The sequence below is a fragment of the Numida meleagris genome, chromosome 5 (assembly GCF_002078875.1).
Source record: "Numida meleagris isolate 19003 breed g44 Domestic line chromosome 5, NumMel1.0, whole genome shotgun sequence".
Taxonomy (NCBI): Eukaryota; Metazoa; Chordata; class Aves; order Galliformes; family Numididae; genus Numida; species Numida meleagris.
The window spans coordinates 45,275,149-45,291,767 of NC_034413.1; the positions used below are offsets into that span (position 1 = coordinate 45,275,149).

At 41.7% G+C, this 16,619-nt stretch overlaps 2 protein-coding genes across 6 annotated transcripts in view; one reads left to right on the plus strand and one right to left on the minus strand.

The window, feature by feature from the left end:
* On the plus strand, nt 972-9,217 carry LOC110399293 (caspase-8-like). Of its 2 annotated transcripts, none has more exons than XM_021397702.1 (9): nt 972-1,252; nt 3,752-4,527; nt 5,290-5,395; nt 5,943-6,081; nt 6,168-6,224; nt 6,430-6,497; nt 6,974-7,109; nt 8,060-8,561; nt 8,848-9,217. In XM_021397702.1, exons 2-9 carry the CDS (start codon nt 4,223-4,225, stop codon nt 8,981-8,983), a joined length of 1,449 nt encoding a protein of 482 aa, XP_021253377.1. In that variant the 5' UTR covers nt 972-1,252; nt 3,752-4,222; the 3' UTR covers nt 8,984-9,217. The 2 variants fall into 2 exon arrangements, with proteins under 2 accessions (XP_021253377.1, XP_021253378.1); XM_021397703.1 differs by having other exon boundaries at nt 3,989-4,527.
* Nucleotides 12,541-16,619, minus strand: part of TRAK2 (trafficking kinesin protein 2) — a 44,262-nt gene continuing 40,183 nt past the window's right edge. For all 4 annotated transcript variants that reach the window (XM_021397699.1, XM_021397700.1, XM_021397698.1 and 1 more), the window contains one exon: nt 12,541-16,489. In XM_021397699.1, the coding sequence (XP_021253374.1) occupies nt 15,811-16,489 (679 nt within the window). In that variant the 3' untranslated portion in view covers nt 12,541-15,810. The remainder of the gene's footprint in view (nt 16,490-16,619) is intronic.

The window sequence follows — 16,619 nt, forward strand, 5'->3', positions numbered from 1 at the left end:
TCTCAGATTAGGTTCTTTAAATTCTCCTCATGTGGAGTAAGTAAATGTCGAATATCAAATTTACTTGTTTGGCGTTACTTGGGGTTTTCATACAGTAATAATAAACATAATATCATAAAATAGGAGGCATTACTTTTGGAGAAGCCCTCATACTTACAAGTAATTTCAGGAAGAAGTCATACTGTGAGTTGATACGTGGCTCAATGAAGGAGAAAACGCACTTTCATTTTTGTGATTCTGAGCAAAATAAATGCACACAGCCCCATGGCTGAGTGTTTGCAACATTTCCATCCATATTTCATAGAATCATAGGATGGCCTGGGTTGAAAAGGACCTCAAAGATCATCAAGTCTCAACCCCCCTGCCAAGTGCAGGGTCGCCAACCACTAGACCAGGCTGCCCAGAGCCATGTCCAGCCTGGCCTTGAATGCCTCCAGGGATGGGGCATCCACAACCTCCCTGGGCAACCTGTTCCAGTGCGTCACCACCCTCTGTGTGAAAAACTTCCCCCTAATATCTAACCTAAATCTCCCCTGTCTCAGCTTAAAACCATTCCCCCTTGTCCTATCGCTATCCACCCTCACAAACAATTGATCCCCCTCCTGTATTTGTTGCCTTCTACCAGAGCTGAGAGGTATGAAGGAAACTTGAAGGCTGTACTATTTCCTGACTGTTTCTTCTCTGTAGCACAACTTGGGGAAAAGGGAGGAGCAATTGCCTCACTGTTCAGAAAGACCTCAGCTATAGCTATTCAGCCTGCCTTTCCTTTTCTTCAGCTCATGTCTGGGAGGCAGACCTTTGCGCTGAAACAGTGCTGGCACTTAAGTCTGTTATGTTTTCAGCCAATGACAGCATTACCAGCAGGAAGTGGAATCACAAGCTTGCCAGGAAGGCAAGGCTTTGTTAAGTCCTGCAGAGGTAAGCTTGAAAGCAGGCAATCAAAGTGACGCTGTTCAGGAAAGAAAATGCTGAGAAGAGTGGGGGAGGACTATTATCTGCTTAGGTGGACAGTGTTCATTCAGAGGCACTAACGTCTGCCCTTTGATTTGCATCTCCTTTTCCTATTCGTTCAGCTGAACGTCAGTTTAACATCAGTGTCCCACAGAGCTGTTGATGCCAGCCTTCCCTGAGCAGTTTATCATTCTCTCAGTTTTTAGGGTAACCTGGTAATCTGCTGCTGCCGGAGTGGGTTAGTGGCATGTATTAGGAGCCTGCCTGCTCGCTGCTGCCTTCTCTCATTGCATGGGCTGCTGTAAGTATATGCGTTTCCACTACCTCTGTAAGAGTTCACTCTTTTCAAAGTTTTTAAAGTGCTGACAAGTTTGACTACTGGGGATTTTTTATTTAATTACTTATTTAACTGTTTGCTATGTTTGTCATCTGCAAGATCTCCCACAGGAAATCTTGGAAACTCATGAAAAGTGGGAACAAACTCCACGCCCCTTAGAAGATCCAGTTGTGCAGCAGGGAGTCCAGAGCTAGAATGTTCTCAGGAAATTTTCAGTGTTGAGTGAGTCCTTGCTGGCCACCCTTTTTACTTTGACCCCTAACTTACATGGGCACACGTTCTCTGGAATTATTCAGATCTACCTTTTTCTGCTAAAGATGCGTAAACTTACAGAGAACATGTTTAGTTTGTAGTGGTTTCTGTGCAGTGTACTAAAAAATAGTTGAGATCTTTGGGAATTCCCAAGTACTCATTTGTGTTTCCTGTCTGTAGCTGTGCCTTTGCTTACTGCTGTATCTGTTCTATGACAGCCACGGGAATTCCCCAGTCCCATGATGTGACTGGCTTTTGCGGTTCTCAACTGTAATACATTCCTAGCTAGATACAAAGCTATTCTGCATGTATCTTCAGAGCTTGGCCTAGGTCTTTTATATCAATCTGATGTTCCTGTAGCCACTTTGTGTTCAGGCTGCTTTGTCCAGACATGTCAGTACGAAGAGAAGAATCCATACCTTCTGCAGTCTACTAAGTAGAAGGAATTTCTTTTAACAGGACTTGAGGGAATTTTAACTCATACACCATTAAAAAAAAAAAGTCTCACTGCATTCAGATTACTTCCACCTTTGACCCAATCTGTACGCAGGCAGTACTCAAATATCTTGCTTAGGGCTTTGAACACTGGTGACTTCTGTGATAATAATGTAAATATTTCTGCTTAATTGCTGTGTTAAAGGTGAAATATCCAATTTGGCAGATTCTTTTGAATTGATGGTGATAAAAATGCTGTCTGCATAGCACCTGTGAATATCAATAATGTGAATAACAGTGCTGAACTATGGAATACCTCTGTAGAGATTTCTGTCTTTCCCAGGGAAGCACTTGGTGTAACCAAGTGTGAAAATCTCACCCCAAAGATGTCCCTCTGGGGGTGGGAAGAGACAACACTTCTCTTCTTTTGAGAGGGGAATTTCCCAATAAGCGACTTCCAGCAATTACTCCACATAATCGATCCTGTGACTACAGTTGCTCAAGCCTCACAATATTTAGATGGAACTGGGGAGGGCATATGCAGCCTTGTTATGAGGATTAGAGCTCAAGGAGCTCTGGAGCTGTTCACTATTTATAGGGTAAGGTGATTGGCACAGTCATAGTAAGTAGCAGAACTGTGTTATCAGTCCTGAACAGAGCCTTGGGTGTAACACCCAGGCCAAAGGAGGAGGTTGGGGGCAGGGGGAAGCACACTCTCAGATTACTGTCCAACATGGTGTCGTTGTTGTTTGTTTGTGGGTTTATTTTTATTTTTTTTAGAGGAGTGTAAGGAAGAGGTCCTGTTTTAAAATCGGTGCTGAGTGCAGCTTTCCTGCTGTGGTGTTAATGTTCAGTTTCAGAACCATGAAACTCCAACTAGTAGAAACACCTCCCTCCTTCCTCCTGTGATGAAATGCCGTCTGTGTGTTAGAATGCGTAATAGTGGTGATGCACCATCCCAAGGTCTCACCCCATCGTGCTGCTTCCTGTGGGCCTGCTCCTGCTGCTGAAAGCCTCCAGCAAATCTTGAGGGCTGGGAAGGGAGTTGGTTCAGTGGCTGGTGCCTGTTATTAGAGATCAGGGTTGATCCAGCACACTGGACTGAGTGTGCTGTGCTTCCTGCCAGCAGCCTGGGGATGGCTTGCAAGAAGGAAATAGTGTTCTGAGATTCTTTCAATAGTATTAATAATAAACAGCAACGAGTTGTTAGTCTAATCCCTTAGACTGTGGAAGTGCGACTGCAGCAAATGCCCAGGCAGAGGGAGAGCTCCTGACCTTCATAAATGAGTTCAGTTTTCTTAAGACTCCTTTCCGTGCCAGAAATATCCTTGGGATGCATGTGAAGATAATGGTGTGATTTGAGCTCAAACTCTTTCTGAAGAACTCTGAAGTCCTCTTATTTACTGTGCTTAACCACTGAAGTGCCACTCTGGCAATTGATTTTCATGTGCCTCTGTGTGTGTTTCTTCTGAAGTACTTCAGCACAGAGGCAGAGCTCTTCCTTTTGCTTCCCCCACGTTTCCGCTTACTGGTTTTGCTGAGTGGGTGTATGAATTTTATGAAGCAAAAAGGGAAGAATTCAAAAAAAACAGGGGGCAGTGTTTATGTAAAACAGTGCAGAATGCTGTGTTTTGCATGTAATACAAAACCAGCCATGTATGTAAAATTCGCAGTCAGTAGTACGTGTGTTTGAAGTGGTATGAGAAATCTCTCTGCTGGAAAAAGAACACTTATCTGGTATTGGCTTTTTTTTTTTTTTTTTTTTTTAATATACAGTAAAGAGAGTTGTACTGGTATTTCACGGTAAGAGAAGAAAAGGAAATATGAAGTACGGCGCTGCCCAGGCTGAAGGGGAGAGCTCAGCATCTGGACAGCAGTGACGCCTGTGGAGATAGGCGTATGGGAGGTTGGGGCTTGTGAGCGCTGACCAGCCCCTGCGCACTCCCACAGGCCATGCCAAGCGTACAGCAGGGATTTTCTACTTCCTCAGCCTCTTTCTATTTTTTTAAATAGTGCTCCGTAACTGTGAAGGGAGACGGCTTCAGGTGTGTCAGAAAGCTCCTCTCTGGCAGACAAGTAGTTTCTGAGTGGAACTGTGGGTTTTGAAGTCAGGAATCCAGACAAAACTACAGCTCCCAGGAGCCTGGGCGCTGCCTCCGCAGCCTGGAGGCGGGCGGAAGTGCAGAAGTGCAGCTGCACGAGGAAGTGGCGCCCATCCCGGCCCAGGGTTGGAGCTGCTGCGGGGCGATGGAGTTCTCCCAGCTGCTCTATGTGATCAGCGAGGCGCTGGACAGGGCTGAGCTGGCATCTCTGAAGTTTCTCAGCCTGGAGCATGTCACTGTAAGGAAGCGGGAAGATATTGAGGAGCCCAAGGCCTTCTTCCTAGCATTACAGGAGAAAGGGATGATCGAGGTGGGAGACCTGTTCTTCTTGAAGGAGCTGCTCTACCGGATCAATCGGATAGACCTTCTGGCTGCCCACCTGGGCTCCAGCCGAGAGGAGATGGAGAGGGAGCTCCAGATCCCAGGCAGGGCACGGGTGTCTCCATTCAGGTGAGCGGTTGGCAGTGTGGGTTCACCGGGGGCCTGGTGGCGAACACTGGGCAGAGCCTGACCCCGAAGCTGCTTACTGGGGATCAGTTATCCTACTTGGGTGGGTAGGTAGAAGATTTTTACTGATCAGATAACACCAGGGTAAGGTTTGGTAAAACACAAGCATCTCCATCTTTCCAAGGAAAAGCAGGTGTAAGCAGTAGAGAAAATTTATGTCCAGTAAAGAAGACCAAGCTTTCTTCTCTGAAAGAGTCATGAGACACTGTAACGGGCTGCCCAGGGAGGTAGTTGAGTCACTGTGCCTGGAGGTGTTCAAGAAACATGTAGACGTGGTACTAAGGGATACGGTTTAGCGGGGAAATACTGGTAGTAGGTGGATGGTTGAACTACATGATCTTGGAGCTCTTTTCCAGCCTTGGTGATTCTGCGATTCTGAGGTAATTCACAGCCTACAAAGGCCTCCCCGCCTGGGTGCTGTGGGCTGCAATCAATGACTGGGTGTGACTGTCTCTGCTCTCATATCCCAGTGCAGAAAGTCTCCGTGCAATTCTGATTTGGGGAAAACAGACCTTTTTAGTTGCAGCCAGAAATGGTTTGACTTCAGTCTGTTCTGGGACTAATGTCCTCTGATTAAAAAGGAAAAAAGCTGCCCTGGGAAGGCAGCTGGGGGTGCTGAGGGGATAGTTCAACCGTACAGTGTTAAATTGTGCTAAGGAGAATGCTACAGAACATAATGAAACTGTCCTCCACTGTTCCTTCTAGGTATCTGCTTTTTCAGCTGTCAGAAAACATCACCAAAGATGACATGAAGTGTTTCAAGTTTCTTTTGGGGAAAGAATTACCAAAATGCAAGCTAAGCCCTGAAACTGTAAGAAGTGCTTTTTTTTTTTTTTCTTTTGTTTTCTTTTTAATTATTTCTATAATATGTAGGAGCATAAGAGAATCACTAGGGCTATTCCTGTAATGCTTTGGTTCTGTTTATTTCCAAACCCAGAAGAAAACCCCAAACAGATCTAGGCAGAGATCCTTAATAGAGCTAAGGCACAAGAGCTTGGAGTTGACTTGCATCATTGCAAGAGATCCAGCTGCTTTTACACTATGTCAGCCTGCACTTTGGACTGCTAGGTACTTTGTTCTACCTTATCTATCTTATTAGCTCACAGCATCTCTGAGCAGTGGGAGGGGAATATGTTTGTTTTGGGAAGATATTTTTAGTCACTGTACTTTTAGCTTTTGTCGAACTACTTTTAATTGAATCAGCTTGAGGTGTCAACTGAGACAGCGAGACTTATGGTGGGTCACTTGCATTGTCAGTACATTAAAGCCAGCTTGGGTGCACCTAAACATGCTGCAGCTTCCTTCCCAGTAGCAGCATGGATCTGCCCTAAGAGCAAACTACCTTTCTGATCGCTCAGACAATGCTTGAAGTTTTCATGGAGATGGAGAAGAAGGGGATTTTGAGAGAAGACGACTTAACAGTCCTGAAGACTATTTGTGGACAAGTGGACAAGAGCCTGTTGAAGAAAATTGAAGAGTATGGATTAAACTCATTGGGTAAAACAAAACAAGGCCTCTTTCCCATAATTTTTATTCTTGAAGTGACACATAAGGCATCTTACAGGACTAATAATGCTTTTCAGGTGAAGGAGAGATGCTTGTAACAGAGGGGCGAAGAAGCAGCACAGGAGCCCCTGAAGGTAACTGAAACTCCTTCAAAAATGAACGTTTAGATCTTTTGCTTTTTTCCAACTTTTGGACTCTCTACACTTCTTGCATCTTGCCTCTTTAAACATGTGCCTCTCTGAGAAGTGATCAGGTATCCAGTTGCTTACTAACTGATCACAGCACTTTTTAAATGCCCTTTTAATTGTTTACTTATGCATGTTTTTTGTGTGTATTCAGACAGTGCCATATGGCTGGCATCATCTGTGGCACCTGATTCTCTGGGCAATTGTGATCAGTCTTCACAAGTAAGTCAGTTTGTGTCTTAGAAATGTCACAATTTTGTTTCAGAAGAGACCATTCCTTCAGGAAGTAAACAGTTATTATAAGCACAGGTGTTTAGTGCATCTGTGTTTTTCTGGACAGTGCCTTTCTCTGTAATGTCCCTTATTTTGAAACTACGTACCAGGCAGAAGATGCAGCAGCATTAAAACTTAAAAAATGTTTTTAAGGATAGAAGATACCCCTAACTTATAATACCAGGAGACAGGCAGTAGGCAGATCAATAGGCACAGAGAAGTGGGTGAATGCAACGCTTGTGGGCTGAATGTGATGGTGGAGGCTGGAAGGGCTGGGTTCTGTCTTGCTGTGAGGCAGCACATGGCCAAGTCCTGGGAGCAGAGCTGTATGGGGAGAGCTGCCCAGATAGAAAGCTAGCTGGCTTTTTATCCTCTGTGCCACTACAAGGACTGAAAAGCAGTCACAAGAAGTCTCTTTCCAACAGCTTGAAGTTTACAAAATGACCAGCCGACCTCGGGGAGTGTGCCTGATCCTGAATAATCACAATTTTTCAAAAGCCAGGAAAGCAGTGCCAGAACTCAGAAAGATGAAAAATCGGAATGGGACAGATGTGGATGCAGGTACAGTGAACATTACAAATGGATTTGCATATATTCAGGGAAAGTAGACTGTATGTAAAAACAGGAACCATTTTGTGTTCTGCACTAGGAGTCTGAAGTTCAGGCTTCCATGTCAAGGCTATGTTTCTTGCAGTGGTGGACTTGCACACTACTAAAATACACAGAATCAGATTTGCTGGAGAACCAGAATTTTAGTTCATATCCAGCTTAAGAGCGAGTGGGGGATATGGACTTCAGGCACTATTATACTGCTGTTCAGGAGGCCTCATGTTAGCAGGCTGTCCTGCAGAACAGCAGCACAGCTCATTGGAAGTCCTAGGGTCTGTGAAATGGGTATATTTGCACTACCTAGACCAGGAGAGAAAAATCCATCAGCAGAGTTATATATCAAGCACAGGAATGGGCTATCCAGGGAGGTGGTGGAGTGTCTATCCCTGGATGTATTTAGGAGACGTGTGGACATAGCCCTAAATTGCAGGATTTAGTGATAGGATTGAGTGGTAGGTCAGGTTGATGGTTGGACTCTATGATCTTGAAGGTCTTTTCCAACCTTGATGATTCTATAAGAAACCACCCCTCACCTATCTAGAGCTGAAACAACTGTTAACAAATAGCTAATGCATCCACTCTTGGGGAAAGGAGTGGCACTGTTTGACATGTTTTACAAGATTCAGAGACTAGCTGTAAAGTTGTGTGAGAGCTAACAGCTAGGTCTGCACGCTTCCCTTGCAGACACAATACTGAACAGCAAGATCACAAGGAATTCTTTTAATGAGTAGCAAGGGAATGTAATACAAATAGGACTAGTGGTCAGACTACTAGATTATTTTTAGAGAAAGTGTAAATACCTGGATAGCAGGATGGCAGGATTAAAAAAAAAAAAGGTTTATTTGCAGAAAGTGTCCAACTCTTAGAAAACTGCTTTAATTCCCCCTTGGTTTACTTTCCAGATGCTCTCAAAAAAGTCTTTAGCAACCTTCATTTCATAATAGCAGAATACAAAGACTGCACTGCAGAGGAAATCCGTAACATAGTGAACACGTATCGGTGCATGGACCACAACAACAAAGACTGTTTTGTTTGCTGTATTCTCTCTCATGGAAAAAAAGGCATGATATATGGCGTTGATGGGCAGGAAGTACCTATCCAGGAACTGACCACTTCTTTCACTGGGCAAAATTGCCGATCACTTGCTGGAAAACCAAAAGTCTTCTTTGTTCAAGCCTGCCAAGGTGATGCTTATCACAAAGCTGTAACCATTGAAACAGATTGTGAGGAGCAAGATTATTCTCTAGAAACAGATGCAAAATTTCAGCTGGACTGCATTCCCTCAGAGGCAGACTTCCTCTTGGGCATGGCTACCCTGCAAGATTATGTCTCCTACAGAAGCCCAAGCCAGGGGACCTGGTACATACAGTCACTGTGCCAACACTTGGAGAACAGCTGTCCTCGGTAACTATACTTCCTAAGATACTTTTTGGCAACACCTTTATCTTCCTTCTGAAGGACAGGAGTTTGATTTGGATGCAGAGGTAGATAACATGCAGTGGAAGTGATCACTTGAGTGAAAAGAGCAATGTAGAACAGCAACACTGATTGTTTGAAGCAGTTCACTCAACTGCTTTAAAGACTGTTTAAAGCAGAAGCCATTAACATGGACAGATCAAGATGACATATGAGAATGCATCTGATGTTACATCCAAATACTCTAATACAAAACTGCTTGTATTTTTTGCAGAGGAGAAGATATTCTCACCATACTGACAGCAGTGAATCAAGAGGTGAGCAGAAAGATTGACAAGTGGAATGCAGGGAAGCAAATGCCACAGCCCAGTTTCACACTGAGGAAAAAGCTCATCTTTCCTATAAACTAAATGAGAGCAGAGGGAGAGGGCACTGCAGCAACCTGGAAACCACTCATCTCAGCTAAGAATTTGGTAAAACATCAGCCTGCTCTCAGCACATATGCAAATGTTTTTATTGGTTACAGATAAGGAATAAAAGCTTTATGAACTTAAGAGTTAATTTGTGTGACACTTTTTATACTTAAAAGCATCTCAGAGCTGGTCTCCAGTTTGCAACCTTAAAATAAATTGAGGGCCCTTCCAGATGTACCATGTTTCTGTTGCTTTATTAAGATACTTTTCAAATACAAATTCATACAAAGCCTTGTGTATTTTTTGTTTAACTTTTTGTAAAATAAAAGGCAGGAGGACTGCAAATTTTATAGAATACATCAGCTCGCATCAGCATTTTCTTACACCCCCCTTTGCTTTAAATCATTCAGACTTAGTCTCAGTTCTCCTCAAGAAAAAGTCAAGCACTTGTCCTCCAGCATCCTCAGCTGTGACCTGCATTTCACAGTATCCTTTACCTATAGTACTCTTAACATTCTAAACAATTGCATAAGTGCAGCATTATGCTTATGTCCTGTTATCCTGTGTTCACTTACTGTGCTGACCTTCGAGTCTCCATTGTAGGCAGAGCAAAAGAATAATTTATTAGATAAGTGAACAGCTCTTTAAAAACATTGCCGCCTTTGATTACTATGCACACAGTAATGGTGTTAATGTGACTATTTAGCTGATTTTAGCTAAGTCTTCAATGAAACAATTCTTGGAGCCTAAGTACTTGCCTGGATTCCTCTGCTGCATATTTCTTCACTCTTTGCTACCACTGTGACCTTGTTTACTTTGGATGTTCACCCTAGATTTTCTCTCCACATATACTTTTCAGTACTTTACCTTTTACATCACACTTGTATTCTTCAGCAACTTCTTGGACTCCCTACCTCCCCTGCTATTCTAACTGTCCTGCTTGTCACACTGCAGATCAGCCAGCTGGGGACCAGGTGCAGCCAATTGACTGGAGCTGCACAGTTCCCTTTCCCTTGGGTGGAGGCTGGAATTTCTTTTAAGCCTGTATTGTTGACAAAATTTAAGTGAGCCCAGAGATCTTGAAGTCAGAAGAATCTGGCAGCACACTTGCATAGGCAACTCTTGCCTTAAGAATCAAAAGAAAAAACCTACAGGAACTACAAACAGTTACCAATTCTGAGGGAAATAAACTAATTACTTCAGGAGAACAGGATACAGGATATAAAAAATCTGGAGGAATTTTCCAGCAAGACTAATGCATCTCATAAGCAAGGTCTTACTAGGAATCTCCTCATACAATGAGTTTGGCAACTCTTCTTCAAATAGGCATCAAATCTGTCACCTTTCAAACCTTTTCACAATTAGTTCCTTCTTATAAAGCAACTATCTCACCAATTCACAAGGAATCCTAGCAGCTCTGCAGACTAATTACACTCATTCATATGAAGAAAAAAGGAAATTCCCTCTACCTCTTACACTCCTGCTCTTGTAACAAACATGTAAAGCAACACAATCAACAGCAGTCAGGCTTCAAAGGGTCTGTGTGTGCTGCCAAGGCACACATATTGCTGTCACCTGCAGAGGCACCCCTGCCATTGGAATGGTGCTCCAAGCAGTTAGAAGTGGACAGCCACAGACAGGCCACAGCACACGCAGCAAGGTAAACATTTGCACATTTTAGACCGACCCTCATTGGTGTCAGTTATTAGCTGCACACTAAATTCTGCAGCGCTTACCTTAGGGTAATCTCATCACAGAGATAAACTACAGTTAGCTGGTGGTTTTCTTCAACTGATGGAATTTTCTGCTTGATGCTTCCCTTAGCAGCAGGTATTTTGCTTTCTTTGTGAAAAAGGAAGAAAAAAACTGTTTTTTTTCTTTGTAAATCTGAGCAACATCACAACTAGTAAATACGAACAACAGCAAATTCTTAAGGTGACTTGTGACAAACAAACAAACAAACTACCAAACACCAAGTGCAACTTTGAAATAGCCTAAATTTCACACAGAGTTAGGACATTCCTTTATCCTCTCACGTGTATTCGCAGGTTACACTCTAGTAATGCAGCTCTAGGTATATCACCACGACTTCTTACACAGACATGCAGTTTTCTAGCTGCATAAATATGGTGAATATTAGGCAACAATGTAAGTTGCGTACGTACTGGCAAAGCAAACTTGGGGAACTTCTTTCGCAATGCAGATGCTGGCATTCTGTTTGGTGGCTCAACCCTGCCTAACCATCTGTAGGTATGACAATTGCAGAGACCTGTAGGAGAAGAATCTCTCTGCAGGATGTCCAGCTCAATCTTCAGCACATGAAATGCTGAACTGAAAAGTCAGCTTCAATCGGACAAGGGTTCCAGTCCTTTGCCATCCTCTCATGTCAGAAAAGAAAGTAAGCTAAATAAATACAGGATACTTACCATAGGATAATAGTGGTTCCTAATTTCTTGAGAGGTTCTGCATACAGATTGCTAGAGGAACCACTGTCAGTTATTAAGTTAGACAAATTCAAGTAAAAATCTGTTAATTGCAATCAATGCCGTTCCCATTCTGTACCATGGAAGTAATTGAGCATTTTCAAGAAAACAGTCTGAGCCTTTTTGCCACAAAAGCAACTACAAGGGCATGTATCGGAGACATGCACAACTGCAGGCAAAAATTGAGCGCCTCTGTGCATACGGAATTTCAGTGAGACCTGCACAAAGGGAGTACTCTTCAAGGATAAGTAGCTTGGTTTCAGTCTCTGCTCCCACTTTATCACAAGTACAGAGGAAGGCTAATAGAACTTCAGTTACTGAGACAGGAAAAAAAAAAAAGGGTAAATCACACACTTTTCTGTAAAAAGCTCAAAACAATCTTCCCTTGAAGGTCTGAAGAAAAAAAACAAGTGAAGAATATATACTTCCAAATAGGGGACTATAAAATAAATGCAAACAAAGCCACTGACCTAAATGGATACTTAATTCTAGCAGAGTAGCCCAATGTCTTTTCTGTTTCTTGCTACTTGTCACAAAATTGCTAGAAGAATGCAGCATTAGCTGCTGTAAAATGACAGCAGATAAAAACCAAGAGAAACAGAGTACCAGAAAACATAAGCATATTGATTTCAATTGATGTTCACATTCAAATATTCTGTCTAGAAGTTGATGAGCTACTTGTGATTTTTTGTGAAGTTTTATCACTCATAAGTAAAATGTTTTTCAAAAGGCAGCAGAACGTACTTTTAAGTGTTGTTTTCTAGATTTAACCAACACAGCTATACTGCAATCAAAGTCTGACCACAGCTTATATTGCACATCTATATTTTCTTTAATTGCTTAAGTATGAGCACAAATGCAAATAGACTAGCACAGCCTGATCAAGTTTTTGAATCAATTTCTAAGACAGCTTTTATATGCAACAATTATGCAGACACCAACTCACTGAGTCTGTGTGCCAATCACTAAATTCTAGCCAACTTTCAAAAAAAACTCTAATTTTAGTTTTCTTAAATAAATTGCAGAACAGATGATGACATCCAGAAGACACCACACAAGATGACCAACATATTCAAAAAGGACATGTTATATGTATTTATTATGAAATTTACATTCCACCATGAAACAACAGCAAGTGCAAAAAGTAGATGAAAAACAACAAACGTTCCCAGACCGTTCAAACATTGTGTGTAATCCCCTCATGTAACAGCCAAAGGAGGCTCAAACCTATCATCTTCATTCCCTCTGTACTGCTCTTTGAATGAAGCAGACTTTTGACTTCATCAGCCCACAGGTATTTTGAGTGTGAAGGTATCTCCAAGTTTATCAAACACAGTGAAACTTGAACAGTACGTCTATACAACTAGAAAGCTATAAACCTGTACTTGGTTTAAGCCAACTTGAATAAATGTAGACACTACAAGAATTTCCTTCCCAGTGTCTTGAACTTTCACAAACATGATACTTCTTTTCTGTGTAGTATCTATTTTTTGTCTCAAATTTGCAAGGTAGCAGAGCATTTGCCAAGTGCAGTTCTCCATCAGTTCACTCAACCAAATCACACCTGTGCAGGACAAAAAGATCCTGAGCAAGATCTCAGCTACCTAAGTCATCCAAGTTCATTTCCTCTTTTGCAGGAGAGGACAGAACCTAAATGAGTTCCTAGAATGATGGCAACTTTAGTATGTTATCAGAAACACATGTGTTTGTCTGCTCGATTTTGGCACCAAGAAGTAAACTTGGAAGATGTAGGAACTTTCCCTGTTGCTGCAAGTTAGGCACATGTATACAAAATGCACAACAGAATTTCAAAAGCACTGTACCACAGCATCAAAAAACTGGATGAATACAAACACAATAGTATTCAAATTCTTTGATCAGCTTCCTGCCTTGTGTAAAGTATCCGGTGATCCTACAGAAAGCAACCAACCAACCCTGCAAGATATCTGTCAGATTGTTTGAACGGAGCCAGTTTGTCTTGCTAGGCTACGGAAAATGGAACTGTCCTGAAAAGAAACGTGCATTTAATTAATGTGCCACTACATAGCTTTTAATGGAAACGTGGTCTGCCAAAGGAGTTCAGATTTAATTTATTTTCCTTTTTCTGCTGATAACACAAGCAATGATCAAATGGCTGGAGTTATATAATGAAGCTAGTTAGAAACACAGTGAAATAGCTTTAAAAATGATCTGTCTCTTAGATGCATTCCTTGTAATAAATGTACATAAAACAAACAGACTTTTGACACATTATATACTTCCCTGTTTATACCAACGTATCTATTCTTTTGTCAACTCATTCATTAGTCCAATGGGGAGCAAGAATACCTCCCCCCAGCCCTTTCAATCTTACCTTATTTAGCTAGGTAAGGCCCAGTGCACAGTTAAGGAAGTACAAATACAAATACTTACATGAAGGAATTAAATATTTTTCATTAAAAAAAAAAAAAAAACAAATAAACCCGTATATAGTATTTTAAATAAAATTCACCTTTCATAAGATTTTGCTTAGAGAGCAAAAGGCAACTCCAGGAGTTCCTGAATATTTCTGTGCGCTGCTGACAGACAAGTTTCTGCTGAAAATCCCTGTGCAAGTTTGAAGTGGTTAGTCCTTTTCCTTTTACAAAAAAAAGACTGCTATATCAGTCATCGTGAGATCCATAGGGCTGTAAAAGCAGAAAGGCCACATAATAAATCAGTTTAAGAAACTTTCTTTTCCTGCCCTACTCCACTTAATCCTTCAGCAACAAGGGTGTGGGTCATTTTGGATGTGCTGTATGCCAAATGCATATCAGTGTAATTATACTAGTGCTTCACACCACGCATCCACAAAGATGCCAGCTATGTCCCACATACACTAACAGCCAAGGTAAACACTGGCTGTTCTATCTAATTGTACGGAAACTAACTTTAAAATCATTTAAATATGTTAGGTACACTGAAAAAAAAAACCAAAAAAAACCCCACAGATTTAAGAACCTGTTCCCATTCTGGTCACTGGCAAAGATCTATTCCTCCAAGGAATGGGGGACAAATACTTTTTCTTAAGTTATATTTTACATCTATTGTAGATTATTCAGTTATGACTAGAAGCTTGGTCAGGAAGGAATCCAAAAAGCAGGATAGGCAATAATACCTTGCTGAATGTCACTCTGAAACCAGATTTCTCCAGTGGTCTTTTCTTTTGAAACAAAAAGTCTCCCTCAGTGTTAATTCAAAAGCAGGGCCAGAACCACTTTTCATCAAACACATGATTTCAACACAGGCCAAATTGATCTGCATTCATAAAATGCTACAAAGAACACTAAATTTCATCTTCCATTTTCTGAATACAGAATGATAAATTTTGATCTTGATGAAATCTTTCAAACAAAACCCTGCCTAAAATCAGAAATATCTGAACAAAAGGCAATGATGTTGCTGCCAAACTCTCCAATATACAGAATGTCTAGCTGTCAAGAGTCAGATTACTGATTTTTCAAGCATTTAGCTAAATGCTCTCTGCTTATGCCAAATGAAAATAAACTCTGAATCAAGCACCTAGTTTTTATTTCCCTTTGCAATATTGAAGTGTGCCTGAGATTTTTCTTTGTATGTGAAAAAAAGATTTCTTAGCTTGAAATTTTCACCCTAATACATACTTTTCTGCTTCTTAGTTCTCATCCATTGCACTTTCCACTGTATGCTTCAGAAGCTCTAGAAAGAAACTTGTGTAACTCACTAGCACAATTGCACTCTTTCAAAAAAAATAGATCCTGAACATTCACTTTTGTCCTCAAACATCCAATTCAAGGTTCTCTCCTCTGTTTCTCAACATGGGGATTTCAAAAGAGTAGTTTCTGAACTAGAAAATACTAGAATTAAAGTAGTTCCAAGTTTTTCTATTTGCTACAGAGAAGAACTTGGAGAAATGATGCTGGTCAGACCGATTATTATCTTAATATTTGTATTCAAATGATACAGTCTGACTGCTAACAAGTTATAAATACTATAGTCATATGGTAGAAAAAATAAAACAGCACCTGCAAGGCAGTTCTACAAGTACAGTTTAAAAGGCTAAAATACTGAAAACATCTACAATGGGTCTTTTACTTAAGCTAAGACAGATGCTGGATGGATCTCAAAACTAAGCTTTGGTATTTTCTTTCTTCTCTTATCTTCCACAAAAGCCTTCTGCCCCATACCCAAACAATATTCTTTCCTCCTTGATCCCATCACTTCTCTCTCTCCGCTCTTTAAACGTGCACATGCCTTCTCCTACTCTTCTGTAACACACCTAACCATTCCTGCACTGGATGTTTATCCCTCTTGAATTATTTACTATGCCAGTTTCCAGAGCAATCATTTCTCCTTTAGGATATCCATTTTTGATGACTGTGTGCAAACTGTGGCCCCTAATGCTCCAATCATGGCTGGAAGACTCTGGTTTCTTCTCAGTCCTGCCATTAAGTTGCTACCTGCATTTAAAAACACAGCTGAGTCTGGCCTCTGCAAGCTAACTCCTGCCCCCTGATTCTTCTTGTGGTCCTGTGTATCAGGGGGCTTGACCACCCGGGCAATACCCAGCCTCTTCAGCCTGTCCACGAGGTTCATCTTCAGCTGGCCTACATCTGGAGCGTTACGGGAGGGCTTTAAGCCGTACATTTCCTGCAAGAATGTTTCTGCTGGTCTTGAAGCCAGGAAATTTTCTGAGTGATGCACTCGAGACTCGAATGGTGGAGGGGAAGGACAAGGTGAACGTGAAGGAGAATTTGGTGGAGTAGAAGGAATGGGGACTGTTCGAGGGGGCTGTAGCAGAGGCTGTTTTTCTAATAGGGGGCTATCATAAACCTTGGCAGAAATGCCTCGTTCTTGCAAGAGTTGAGCCAGACTGCTGGTACTGCTGAGGGTAGTAGCTGAATCTCCTCTGTTGGTGAGAAATTCTCCAATACTAAGCCTGTAAGACATGGCTGGAGTGCTCACTACATGGTTTCCATTGCTGTTGCCACTATTTCCAAGTGAAAATGAGGCACACGTGGTGCTGAAACAAAAGTGAAACAGAGAAGATACATGGATACATGCATTAGGCATCTTTGTAGTTGCTTGGCTCTATATTTGCCAATTTGCTTTTAGTATATGAAAGGTTCAAGAAAAAGTAAACTTGCTATTTT

Excerpts from the sequence above, each read along its gene's own strand:
- LOC110399293 (XM_021397702.1), top strand. The coding sequence starts at position 4,223 with ATGGAGTTCTCCCAGCTGCTCTATGTGATCAGCGAGGCGCTGGACAGG. Across the intron at positions 5,396-5,942 it reads GCAAGCTAAGCCCTGAAACT|ACAATGCTTGAAGTTTTCAT; the intron begins GTAAGAAGTGCT and ends CTGATCGCTCAG. Across the intron at positions 6,225-6,429 it reads CAGCACAGGAGCCCCTGAAG|ACAGTGCCATATGGCTGGCA; the intron begins GTAACTGAAACT and ends GTGTGTATTCAG.